The 13,380-nt window shown below is 41.7% G+C and overlaps 1 protein-coding gene across 2 annotated transcripts; it reads left to right on the top strand.

Annotated features, from left to right (window-relative positions):
* Positions 1 to 5,116: 5,116 nt before the first annotated feature.
* On the top strand, positions 5,117 to 12,381 carry LOC309692795 (PRELI domain-containing protein 1, mitochondrial-like). Of its 2 annotated transcripts, none has more exons than XM_082511603.1 (6): positions 5,117 to 5,394; positions 6,197 to 6,320; positions 6,686 to 6,845; positions 8,265 to 8,378; positions 9,765 to 9,843; positions 10,530 to 12,381. In XM_082511603.1, exons 2-6 carry the CDS (start codon positions 6,229 to 6,231, stop codon positions 10,619 to 10,621), a joined length of 537 nt encoding a protein of 178 aa, XP_082367729.1. In that variant the 5' UTR covers positions 5,117 to 5,394; positions 6,197 to 6,228; the 3' UTR covers positions 10,622 to 12,381. The 2 variants fall into 2 exon arrangements, with proteins under 2 accessions (XP_082367729.1, XP_082367728.1); XM_082511602.1 differs by having other exon boundaries at positions 6,620 to 6,845.
* The last annotated feature ends 999 nt before the right edge of the window (positions 12,382 to 13,380 follow it).

Below are 13,380 nucleotides of genomic sequence, written 5' to 3'. Positions count from 1 at the left end.
GAAGACCCTGGAAAGGCTCATCCTGGACCAGCTGCGACCCATAGTAAGACCACATCTGGATCCCCTTCAATTTGTTTATCAGCCTCATCTTGGAACTGAGGACGCCATCATCTACCTGCTCAATCGTGTCTACACCCATCTGGACCAGCCGGCGAGCACTGTGAGGGTCATGTTTTTTGACTTTTCCAGTGCTTTCAACACCATCAGGCCAACCCTCCTGGGTGATAAGTTAACAGTGATGCAGGTGGATGCTTCTCTGGTGTCCTGGATTGTTGATTACCTGACAGGAAGACCACAATATGTACGTCTCCCACAGTGTGTATCTGACAAGGTAATCAGCAGCATAGGGGCACCACAGGGGACTGTCCTCTCCCCCTTCCTCTTCACCCTCTACACCACAGACTTCAGCCACTGCACAGAGACCTGCCATCTTCAGAAGTTTTCTGATGACTCTGCGGTGGTTGGATGCATCAGCAGGGATGATGAGACAGAGTACCGGGCTGTGGTCGACTCCTTTGTCACGTGGTGTGAGCAGAATCATCTGCAGCTCAACGTGGCAAAGACCAAGGAACTGATCGTGGACTTCAGGAAGACCAGGAAACACTTGACCCCTGTTTCAATCCAGGGGGTCAGTGTTGACATTGTGGAGGACTATAAATACCTTGGAGTACACATTGACAATAAACTGGACTGGGCTAAAAACACCACAGCACTTTACAGGAAGGGCCAGAGTCGTCTCTATTTTTTGAGGTCCTTCAACATCTGCCAGAAAATGCTCAGGATTTTCTACAAGTCTGTTGTGGCCAGTGCGATCCTCTATGCTGTTGCATGCTGGGGGAGCAGGCTGAGAGTCGCAGATGCCAACAGACTCGATAAACTGATCCGTAAGGCCAGCAATGTTGTGGGGATGGAGCTGGACTCCCTCAAGGTGGTGCCGGAGAGGAGGATGCTGTCCAAGATAAAGACAATGTTGGATAACACCTCCCACCCACTCCATGACATGTTGGTCAGTCACAGGAGCTCGTTCAGTGAGAGACTGAGATTACTGAAAAGCACCACTGAACGACACAGGAAATCTTTCCTGCCTGTGGCCATCTCCCTGTACAACGCATCCACTTAACACACTGTTTACTGCTACAGCTACACATGTTTCTTTTTCAGCTATTTATTGATAAGTGACTTTTATGTATATATATATATATATATGTATATATTGTGCTATTCTTAGTGTAGTGTATGTCTTGTTAATGTTAGTTTATAATGGAGCACTGTAACAAAAAATAATTTCCCCTAGGGATCAATAAAGTATTCTGATTCTGATTCTGATTTTCAGTCAGATTAGGGTTATATGTTTGTTTGGGTCTTGACAACGCTTGAGATGGGTTTTTCTTTTTAGTTTTATGTGGATGGGGGTATTTTATTTAAAGAAACTTGGGGGAGCTGTTTTAAAAATTAACCGTGTACTTGTGGATGAAGACAAAGGCAACTGCGACCCAAGAGGTGAGCTCTTTTTTTTTTCCAGCATCTAGTCATTGATCTAAAGGATACTTTAGGACACATCACTTATCCTATTTAGCCTATTAACTTTACAACACAGCTGAATCTATAATGCTGACAGAAAGAGGGGATAATTGTAAAATGCCAACATGTTCAGTTGTTACATGTTACCAAGCCAAGAAGAAGGAGACAAAGGAGACACTGATACTTGATACAGACACATAGTATAATATAGTAAACACCAGTATGAAATGTAAAATTTGGTTCTAAATTTCTTTGTCTAATGTGTATAATGACAAAATCACCAGGCAAAATAGGTACACTCGAATAAGAGGATAACTCTTATTTAACTACATTCAAGTACTGCATAAATAATTTTAAATAGGGCCTAAATTGTAGGTATTTTACAGGAAAGGAGAAACAAATTATACTGTAATTAATTTTTCAATACAGTGGTCCCTCACTATAACACGTTTCACCTTTCGCTGCCTTGCTATTTCGCATGAAATTTTGCATGCTTTGTTTTTTACTGAGCCCCGCAGGGGACATGGGAGAAAAGAAATGAAGATGAACTTTTGCGAGATCTCGCAAAACTTCAAACTGGTGGGTAACAGACATCTCCAAAAACGTTGGAGCACCTTTGCAAATATATGATGTCTTGATAAACCAAGCAGATATTTGAAGTGTACACAGCTAGATTCTCGCCTGAAAAGGCTGGCCCACAAAGGACACATTTGGAGCAGCCTTTGAATTGGGCCAGCCTTCGTCGCCTGGGTCGTCAGCTTCAAGCTGGCAGCCTCTGAAGGATGCAGCCTATTTTGCGAGATCTCGCAAAACGTTTGCGAGATCCCGAGTTACTTTTGCGAAATCTCACAAAAGTTCATCTTCATTTTTGTTCTCCCATGTCCCTTGCAGGGCTCCGTAGTTTTTTCTTTTTCTTCTTCTTCTTTTTTTTTTTTTTTACAGCACATTGTGTTCTGCATCCTGATTGGCTGTAGACCAGATAAGAGAGAGATAAGATAAGATAAGACTTTATTAATCACTCGGGTGGGTTCCTCTGGGAAATTCGGTTTCCAAAAGCACAGCACCGACAGAAGTTACAGAGTTACAGAATGTTATATATATACACACACACACACACACACACACATATAAATACAGAGACATATATAAATAAAATATACGAAGGGGATAAATAGAATAAATAGGAATAAAAATAAAAATACAAGTGAATTGCACATTTCAAGTATTGAGGTCTATTGCACCGTTGACTATTAACAAGAGTATTGCACTAAAAGTATTGCACAGTGAAGTGAAGAGGCACTACAGCTTAGTTGTTCCCCCCTCCTTTGTCCTCCTGTTTCCCCTCCCTCTCCCCTCCAGAGAGGAGTTAAACAGTCTGATGGCGTGTGGGACAAAGGAGTTTTTAAGTCTGTTAGTTCTTGTCTTTGGGAGAAGCAACCTGTCACTGAACAGACTCCTCTGGTTGTTTATGGCCGTGTGCAGAGGATGCCCAGCATTGTCCATAATGTCCAGCAGTTTTTTTAGTGTCCTTTTCTCTGCCACTGTCACCAGAGTGTCCAGCTTCATGCCGACCACAGAGCTAGCCTTCCTGATCAGTTTCTCCAGCCTGGATGAGTCCTTCTTTGCTGTGCTGCTCCCCCAGCACACCACAGCATAGAAAAGTACTCCAGCAACCACTGACTGGTAAAACATCCTCAGGAGCTTCCTGCAGATGTTAAAAGACCTTAGCCTCCTGAGGAAGTACAGTCGGCTTTGGGCTTTTTTATACAGGTGCTCTGTGTTGCATCACCAGTCCAGTTTGTTGTCCACCCACAGTCCGAGGTACTTGTACTTGTTGACCACCTCCTCCCCCTCTATCTGAACCGGCAGGGGACCTTCTCTGGACCTCCCGAAGTCCACAACCAGTTCCTTAGTCTTTGAGGTGTTGAGTTGCAGGTGGTTTGTGTGACTCCATGCGACAAAGTTCCTCACCAGACTTCTGTACTCCTCTTCCTGATCATCCCAGATACACCCCATGATGGCTGTGTCATCTGCAAACTTCTGAATGTGGCATAATTCAGAGTTGTAGCAGAAGTCAGAGGTGTACAGGGTGACCATTGTCAATCAATCTCGTGCCGTGTCTCCAGTACATTACAGAATGTGTCCAGCTTGTCAAGTTTAAATAAATCTTCGATCGCTACCAGTGTGGCTTTGAAGTGCTGTACTGTGTGTTTGTAAGTTTTCTCGCCAACAAACACAACAATGTCGATGAAACGTTTTGCACCGCCAAAGTCACCTGCGGGTGTCTTTGGTTTCATTCTATAATACTGGACTTATTTTTCTACAAAGGTTTGAACTTTGAGAGTCTTTAAACAAGAGAGAAAAGTGTGAAAATGTTCATGCCTGTCTGAGAAAAGTGTATAAAGTGTGTTGTGAGGGGTTCTACAGCCTTAAAACATCTATAATAATTGTATAAAAATAAAGTTGGCTACTTCGCAGATTTCACCTATTGCAGGTTAATTTTAGAACATAACTACCCCGATAAACGAGGGACCACTGTACTAAGTAATTTATTGAGAATTTTTCAGAAAAACAATATTTCCCCATTGGATAATCAGAAGAGAATGGATGAACGGATAATATTTCACCATTTTACTAGGGTGACCAACCGTCCTCTTTTTTGCAGTTGTTGACTTGTAAAAGCCTATCGTTTAAATATGTTAAAGTTTTCTTTAAGCAATTGTATTATTAAAGTTTTTCATGACTAAGCCAAATCTCCTCTTTTTTGGAAATCAAATGGAAATCAAAATATGGTCACCCTAATTTTACAAGACAAGTTTTCTTTACTTTATTGGGTGCAGCCCATATTATTGAGTCATTTAACCTGGACTGAATTCATGGTATTTTACCAGACGGGAGACACTCCTTTCCTGTACAGCTCTTTTGGTAGTTATGTTTAAACAGTGATTGCGAAAGAAAAAAAAAATCTTAGAATTTCTTAAACATTTCTTGCATTTTTCAACTGTCTTTTTTTCATCAACAACATGAAGTGCAGGTCTTCAGGGCCAGCTTATGTGATAGGAATGGAAAGTGCAGGGTATCAAGCAAGTCCAGGGGATCAATCACTGCTCAATCTCATCATAACAACTTTATTCTCTTAAACATTAGATCTTTAAACCATAGTCTAAGTGGATATATCACCTGAAACTTAGATTTGCTCTAAATCTGACCAGGCCTGCTTCAATTCACAACTGAAAAGTGTCTGTAGAATATTTTTGCCTGTACAGTATAGTTATTTATTTATTATTTTATTTTGTAACAATGGAAAAAAGTATTTACTCCTTTTCTGTTAGCTGACACCCATCCTAGAGTAAATAAGTGCAACAGACAGAAGTGGTACCAGCACGTACAGACAGATTTACACTTTAAAAGATTGAGAGAAACTGTATTGTGATCTAAGGAGCTTGGAAGGAAAAGCATCTGGACTTCTTTAACCTCCTAGAACCTGGCGTCCACATATGTGAACGTCACATTTTGGGTTGCCTAGACTAAAATATGTAAATCATGTAAATTGACAGAGTGAGTGCACAGAGGGCACCAAATTTTTGCAGAGTTGCCACAGACCTCCAAACTTCATGCGGTCTGCAGATCATGTGGATTTAGTCGTGAACCGTTTACCAAGCAGCGCGACCTGATTTCTGCTTGTCTAGTCTGCCATCTGGTGGAAAAAGGCGGTAAGTGCACGTATGACCGCCTGGGTCCACTTTTTTTCTTCTTTGTTTCTGTCTCAAATAAGCAGCTGCTACAAAGAAACCCCCGAGCTCCCCCGCTGCTGTGTTTTATCCATGCCGGCTCACTTACAGTCCGCCGGGCTTTGAGAAACACGCGCTTTAGGTACGTCCGTTACTTGGCTAGCCGAAGCTGTTAGCTTCCTCAGCAGCTACAACAGACTGCGACGTTTACGGTAGAGGGTGTTTGTGCGACCGCGTTAAACAGCTAACTAGCTTGAGCCCGCTGATGAAGTGCGGTTATAAAACAAAGGGATTAGCAATGCTGGCCTCGAGCTGTAGCAACACCTAATAACGGTCGCAGCTAACAGTTTTTACAGTAAACAAATGCTATGATGAAAAGCATTGCGTAGAAGTACTAGTATTGTGTTAATCACAGGATAAGTTGCTCTACTTTCCCCTCTGCTGATGTGAGCGTTGGTGGTATAGTGGTTAGCATAGCTGCCTTCCAAGCAGTTGACCCGGGTTCGATTCCCGGCCAACGCAAAGTCATTTTTTCACTAAAGTGGCAACTTTAGATTCTACTGTTAACAATTGCATATTTAAAAACGTGCTCACCCCAACGGTTTTCATTTGGTGTCTGAAAACTAGCGTCTGAAAACTTTTTGTGGGGGAAAAGCTTTTTGTGGTATGAAAACTAAAGTCATTTAAACACACTGTTAGAATTTAAAGCTACCCGGATTTTCAGGCACTAATGCAGGCACAATCAGCTGTCTATGTCCTGTTAATGGGGACTTTGGCACGACTGTCCTATCCTCTCTTGCTTGCCGTGATCAAATTCAGTGAGTGTTCATACCAACGGGACAGGAATTTTATTCTACAAACTTAAACATGAAGAGGAACTCATGACACTAAATACAAAATATATTTAAAAAAAATATAACTTGTCTCTTATGTTGTTCCTGCAGCTGCTGAATGAGCTCTGTTAGTACATGCCGACATGGGGAGGTATTTCCACAGCGAGGTGGACATTAAGAGCCCGTGGCATCAGGTGCTGGCTGCCTTCTGGCAGCGCTACCCAAACCCATACAGGTAATTAATGATTGTTTCAGTGAATATGCAAAGTAATTTCCATCAATGAATCTGATATTTTTCCCTTATAAAACAGTGAAAAATGTCACCTTATTATCTAGTACAATAAAAGAAAAAAAACACATTAGTCCATTTTCTCCAGACAATGGACAAAGTGGACCAAACTGTCGTGCTTTTATCTTGACTGCATCAACCCTGGGTGTTGTTTGGAGAACTTCAGTTTTTTAAACAATAAAAGACATTTAAAAAAAAAGAATGTGTGAGTGTCCTTAAAAAATAGATCTGTTTTGGTGTACCAGCACCCATGTACTCACGGAAGATGTCCTATACCGCGAGGTCACCTCCAGCAACCACCTGCTGTCCAGGCGACTGCTGACGAAGACCAACCGCCTGCCGGGCTGGGCGGAGCGGGTCTTCCCCATGCACATGGCTCGGGCGGTCTATGTCCTGGAAGATTCTATCGTGGACCCTCAGGCCCACACGCTCATCACCAAGACCTGGAACCTGAACCACAACACGCTGATGGTGAGATGCGCTCTGATTAGATCACTGTGGTTAATTAACCCCCCCACCCCCACCCCATGACAGATAGGATAGAGTTCAGATCGATGGTCTTATTGTCATCAAGTGATTTCTCCCACTTTGAATGGGGCAGTTTGCAGTTTGAGATAACCAATCAGAAAATGGCCACGAGCTGTGAATAGCATGAAAGCATGAGATCATGGTCATAAGAGGTGGATGTAATAGAGCAGACCTTCCCAAAGTGTGGGGCCCGCCCCCCAGGGGGGGGCGCAGAGCCATTGCAGGGGGGCGCGGTATGAAAAGGGGGGGGAGAAAAAACAAAACTCTTGGACACTGCTAGCACGGGGCGCCCACAGAAATGCAAAGCAGGAGATGAAGCATCGCTGAATATGTTTCCAAACCAACTTCATTCTAAGCCAAAGACTAGAAAATCTGGTGAAGCATATCTGCCCTTTGGTTTCACCTGCACAAGTGCCGAGGTAGGTCTCCCGTGCTTAATTGGTTTTCCCTGCGTTGGGAGCAGCACTGTGCTCTCCCTATCACGGACAAACAGTATCCCACAGTTGTTTATGTTTTTAAACCCATTTTGCACAGAGAGGCATTTTTTGAAAAATGCATTGATAGCAATGTTGAATATTATTACACATACAGTAAAATAATCACACCGTGACGCCTCTGCCTTTCTAAATGGAGGGACAGTAACTGCGTTTGCGTTTTTGGTGATTCGAAATGCTGTTTATGTGTCAACGAAACAGCTGCGTTTTCAAAAATACCCGTGTAGGTGTGGCCGTAGTGTAATAGTTTACTTTCTTACTGCCTGTAATTTATTTCAAGTTACTTGTATTTGCTTAATTGTTTACTAAATGTTTGAGGTGTGAAAGAAACCACAATGGAGCAAAATATGGGCGTGTGTGGTTGGAGGATGTGTTTGTGCGTGTGCGTGCGTGTTGTAAAACAAAGGCAGCAAAAAAGTTTGGGAACCACTGTAATAGAGGAACCAGCTGACATGGTTTGAGCACCTGAATAGGACATCTCCTGCACATCTAGACTTTGATGGACTAGGTCAGGGGTTTTGGGCATGTCCAGCTGTGAGGAGACCTGGGACAGAAACAGGACTGGACTGGGAATGCCTTGCTGGAAAGGCTGGAGATAGTTGCCTAAATGAGGCCATTCTCTCCACTTTTGCTCATCTCAGAAAGGACAAGAAAATGGATGAATTTGCAGATTTAAAGAACTGCACTGGACACAGGTATAAATGCTTTTTGACTGGAAAACTACAAGGCCTCTTACAGTCTGGTTGGTTTTAACATTTTCAGTATTTAACTAAGTTGAATATAATACTTTTTCCTGTGCTTGAACATAGTTTGTGTTTGGAGTAAAAACGGGCTTTTTTATACATTTTCTACCGTCTCTGCCTCTAAGACTGTTGTGGAGCGGTGTCTGTTTGAAGAGAACCATGGTCGGCCATCTTGGACCAAATTGAGGAGGGAGGCCTGGATCTCCACAGCTGTATATGGACTGGGTCGACCCATACAGGTATACACAAACATACAAATGTTTCAGTCCTAAGGAAAATTGGCCACCAAAACCCAAACTCAACCTACTATCACTTAAAGTATAAAGAACACACCAGCTTCTCTTAGTGTATTTCTAATAGAGATTGACAGACCACGTGACCTTCGTGCATTGCTTTGTGGGTACCCGTGGCAACAAAATCAAAACACTGCATTAAGCGCTAGTATTTCCAGCACCGGTAATCATTAATTCTGTGGTTTTAAACCCTACTTGCATTTTATTTACCCCAAAAACAGTTATGTACAAAACGACGGACAACACGGCAGGTCCGTACAAAGGTTGATAGAGGGCGCCCAGTCTGGATCGCATTCCAGCATTTTGTAGGCTGGTTTTCCTACAAAACATAACAAACATTAGCCCGCAAAGCCACAGTGAACAAAGCAGCATAGCGCAATGAATTCTATTCAAATCAATATAAGACTTACTTGTAACCTACATCAACAATTATGTTATGATAAATTACGTAATAACTACAACAGAAGACGTACCTTTGTGGAAATGCTTGGAGCAGACTAACATGTGAGCTGGAATGTTCTGAAACGTTATATTTGGTCTTCAAATTGCTGCAATCCAGGCCATACGTCAGCTCTTGTTACTTCGGAAACATGGCTTGAACAATTTCTCTTCCACGACGTAATCCCATAAACAATCTCTTTACCCGTCGGCTTCCCGTGGCTGTCATGCGACCGGCTATTGCAGTTAATAATACAACAGCTTCTCGCCATTTTTTGTGTTTCTTTTTATCGCTGTGTGACTGTTTTCATGTGAAAGCCTGCGTGCGCTAGTACCTCTTGCCACGAATTCCCAGAATCCTTTGCGGTTTTACCCCAGAATGACATCACATTTTCAATCTCTATAAAAGATCCCCAGTAATGGCTGGAGGTGTGGTCAACACGAACTTGATAACGGCTGCTTAGTTTGCCTTAATGTTCTGCATGTTTGCGATTATAATTTTATTCCATTATTTTTGCAGTTGGGTTGTTATGCTTGTTACATAGCTTCATGTTGGCTTAGCTAATATCTCGGTTACTCCTTGGCAATGCAGGTCATAAATAAAACCCCTGACTAGTTAGCGAGTTGTTGCTGGGGAAATTCGTTGCAAAGAGGGTGCTGCACCAAAATTCTGTCTGCGATTGGTTTGGTCTCTTATCAGATTGTCCATTGTCGCCCATAGTTTGCATGGAAGATGTCTGCAAACACTCAGAAAATTGTGAAGTAATACCTCCTGGCTCTCAAGCCAAGCCAAGATACCAAAACCAACTATGTGACACTTCGTCAGTATCTATATACAGCTAACGTATGGTGCGGGTATTTATCTTTGACTAATTCTTTGTCTTTCTCCGCCAGGAATTCGGTCTTGCCAGGTTTAAAAGTAACCAAGCTAAAGCCATGAGAGGGCTGGAGTACTCTCTCTCCAAGCTACAGAGTAAGTCACAAATACATGCACACACACATTTGTATTTCACCTCTGAGGGCTTCACCAAAACCTGAAGCTTAATTACCACAAGCTATGTGTTTTTGTACAAAAGTCCTGAAACTGTAAAAAGAAATCCAGTTAAAACCAAGAAAACAAACGTCAGCCTATCACAAAACCGCTGTTTTTTTCTTTCTTAAAAAGGGAAATCATCATTTAAAAACTATGGTTTTTATTTTCTCTGATCATCTTTGTCTAATTTAACTTTTAGAGCATTTCATTAAACGTTGGTCTCAATCTAGTATCAGACTGAGACCAACATTTACTGTATTGCACACCTTTGGTGGTGGCTTAGAGTGATGTCAAATTTTTCATTGATTTTTAGATTTGGTCACAGGATTCACATTTTTTTTTATTTATTAAAATATGAATAACAAATGTCATATGAGTCTTCTCTTTTGACTTTTTTATGTAGATGTAGTTTAGATCAGCCTGATTTTCGGTCATTAGAACTTAAACCTTAGATTGCATATAAAAGACGACGGTACACTCCGGGTGTGAGAACTGTGCATTTTCTTTTCTTGTTTTAAACCTTAAACCTATTTTCAGCTCCATTATGCTCATATTCAGTTTATTTTTCACTTCAGGGCTCAGATCAGTGTGACAGTTCCTCATTTTCTACTTTTATTTATCCACAGCTAGTGACCAGGGAGAGTCATCAGAGAAGCAAAAGCCCCTCCCACCACAAGCCACGCCGACCCCCAACCAGAAACCCAAACAGTTTGTCTGAACCTCAGTAGGAACAACAAGCCCACAATACAGATTGACAGACCACGTGACTTTTGCGCATTGCATGCCGGGAACTCGTGGCAAAACAATCCAAGTACCGCATCAAATGCAAGCATTTGCAGCACTGCAAAACGTTCATTCTCCGGTTCCAATACCTTCTTGCTTTTTCTTTGCCCCCCAAAAAAGGTATGTACAAAACGAAGGATAACAATGCCGGTCTGTACAAAGACAGACTCGACGAAAAGGCAAAGAAAAGATACGTGGAAAAAAATCAAAGGAGTGAAAGGGTTAGACCCTTACGAGCACACAGAGTAGACAAAAGACGTTAGCGTGCTGCCCAACTTTCACCACCACCAGTGCATACATTCATGAAGTTTAGTAACTTCAGGTCACTGCAACAAGCCCAGGTACAGTTTACTGACGGATGGGTACAGGACCTTGAAATGCACCGTGTAGAACGAAAGACCATCGCACAAACAAAGGTAAGTTTACCAGTCTCACAAATCGTCTTCATAAATACACATTCGTTAACCGTTTATTAATAGGACCTTTAAGCTCAATGGTAATTAATTAGTAGTGGAAATAATTTCTGGTACGGATTACAGAAATGTAGCAGTGACAATAATATTGTATGCTGTAATCGTACTGGGCAATTAGTGATACAAAAAAACAAAAAACCTGTTTTATCTGCTTTACCCGTCGGCTTCCCGTGGCTGTCATGTGACCGGCTATTGCAGTTAATAATACAACAGCTTCTTTCCATTTTTTGTGTTTCTTTTTATCGCTGTGTAACTGATTTCAATTGAAAGCCTGCGTGCGCTAGTACCTCTTGCCACGAATTCCCAGAATCCTTTGCGGTTTTACCCTTGAATGACGTCACATTTTCAATCTCTATGGCTCGTTTGAAGAGCAGCACTAAAACGGTGGGGCATCCACTCATCCTCAGTTCTGATTGGTGACACATTAGCTGATACTGATTACTTTTCAAAGTCACCAGAGCAATGAACTACAATAATTCCCAGGATTCCTTGAGACTGATTTAATCATCTTATTAAAGTTTTAGTAATTTTTTTTGAAGTTTGCAGTTTGTAATTTGTCAGTTATGTAATTTAAACATGATATTAAGTTAATAATTTAAGTTTACGTTGACTTTTCTTATCTTTGTTTTTATATTTTTATATGGAAATAGTGTTTTGTCTTATTTTGTAGAATTCTCTGAATGATTATTGTCATCTTGGATTTCTTTGGGACCTCCCACAGTAAATGTCTTAAGAGATTTTCTATCAATAGGAACGGGTTTACATCAGATTCAGGTAGTTTAGAATCAGACTGTTGTAGAAATGCTTGAAAAAGGGTTGTCAGTAACCTGGTGTATGTTAATATTGCAGCATGCCAAGCTGCATTATGCAAAATCAACCTCTGGGGCTAACAAATAAAGCTAATGTTAAAGCACTGAACACTGCAGTTTCTCTAATATCCACTTCAGACTGGTTCTAAAAGTGACCAAAAGTGAGTCAGTTCCCACAGACGCAAAATGTCAAACTTTACAACAGAAATAAAGATATTTACAGCCTGCTACAAAAATATATTTTAGCCATATAAACTGTCCTGCATGTTGGCTAGAAGAGGGACATCAGTGTTAAAACTTCTGCCCACTCCCTGTGTGTTCTATATAATATCTATTCACACATCTTGACGCTGAAGGTTCTACATGGTTCTTACATGGTAAAGTAAGCACCTGAAAATAAAAGAGAAAAAACTTGTGGGTTTCTCTTTGCCCGGATAAAAAGAATTTGTTAAACAGCCCTTACTGGATTGACCAATGCTTGTAATGGGAAAGCCTGAGTGAAGATATAAGAAGGAGAACTGTAGATTAACATGAGTTGGGAAGGTCTGTTGGAGCCATTTCTAAGCAACTGCAGATTCCAAGATTATCAGTTCAAGCAGTTTCATCTAAGTACAAGTTATTTGGATGTCTCATTGCTAAGGACTGAAAGAAGAGCCAAACTGTCACTATCAGATGAGAGGAAATTGGTCAGGATGTTCAGGGATCCCCCAGGCTCAAGCCTGCCATGAACAGGAAACTTCTGGAACACCAGCATCAACGTCGATAGCAAAGTCAGTTTTAAATTGCCACGGAATGAGAGGGTGCTGACCAAGAAACAAACTCCTACTCCAAAAATAACACCTTCAAACTCCACTGAAATTTGTAGCTGCCCATATGGACAAGCCAAATGCATTCTGCAGAACATCTTTATGATGAGACTAGACGACCGGGGCGGCGGGTTGGGAAGCTCATCTATGTAACCGGAAGGTTGCCGGTTCGATGGACAAGACACTTTACCTACTGCCTACTGGTGTTGGCCAGAGGGGCTGATGGCGTGATATGGCAGTCTCACTTCTGTCAGTCTGCCCCAGGGCAGCTGTGGCTACAACTGTAGCTTGCCTCCACCAGTGTGTGAATGAATGAATAGTGGAATTGTAAAGCGCTATGAGGGTGTCGAAAAGCGCTATATAAATACAATCCATTATTATTATTATTAGACAAAGGTTGAACTATTTGGCCAAAATGACAGGTGGTGTGTTTGGAGGAGTAGCACTGCAGCGGCCGTCAAGCATGGTGGTAGCGTCATGCTCTGGGGCTGTTTTTACACTATTGCTACTGGTACATTACACAATGTGGATGCAATAATACAGGACTCTCCTTTTTTTTTTTTACTTGACAACGATCCCAAACACAAACGAAAACTCGATTCAAAT

This window comes from Aulonocara stuartgranti, assembly GCF_965226115.1.
Source record: "Aulonocara stuartgranti genome assembly, chromosome: 3".
NCBI classification, from domain to species: domain Eukaryota; kingdom Metazoa; phylum Chordata; class Actinopteri; order Cichliformes; family Cichlidae; genus Aulonocara; species Aulonocara stuartgranti.
The sequence above is the reverse complement of the archived record's forward strand: the minus strand, read 5'-3'. Positions and strand labels throughout refer to the sequence as shown.

Coding starts and splice junctions, on each gene's coding strand:
- LOC309692795 (XM_082511602.1), top strand. CDS start 6,229: ATGGGGAGGTATTTCCACAGCGAGGTGGACATTAAGAGCCCGTGGCAT. Junction 6,846..8,264: donor TGAACCACAACACGCTGATG/GTGAGATGCGCT, acceptor TCTGCCTCTAAG/ACTGTTGTGGAGCGGTGTCT. Junction 9,844..10,529: donor CTCTCTCTCCAAGCTACAGA/GTAAGTCACAAA, acceptor ATTTATCCACAG/CTAGTGACCAGGGAGAGTCA.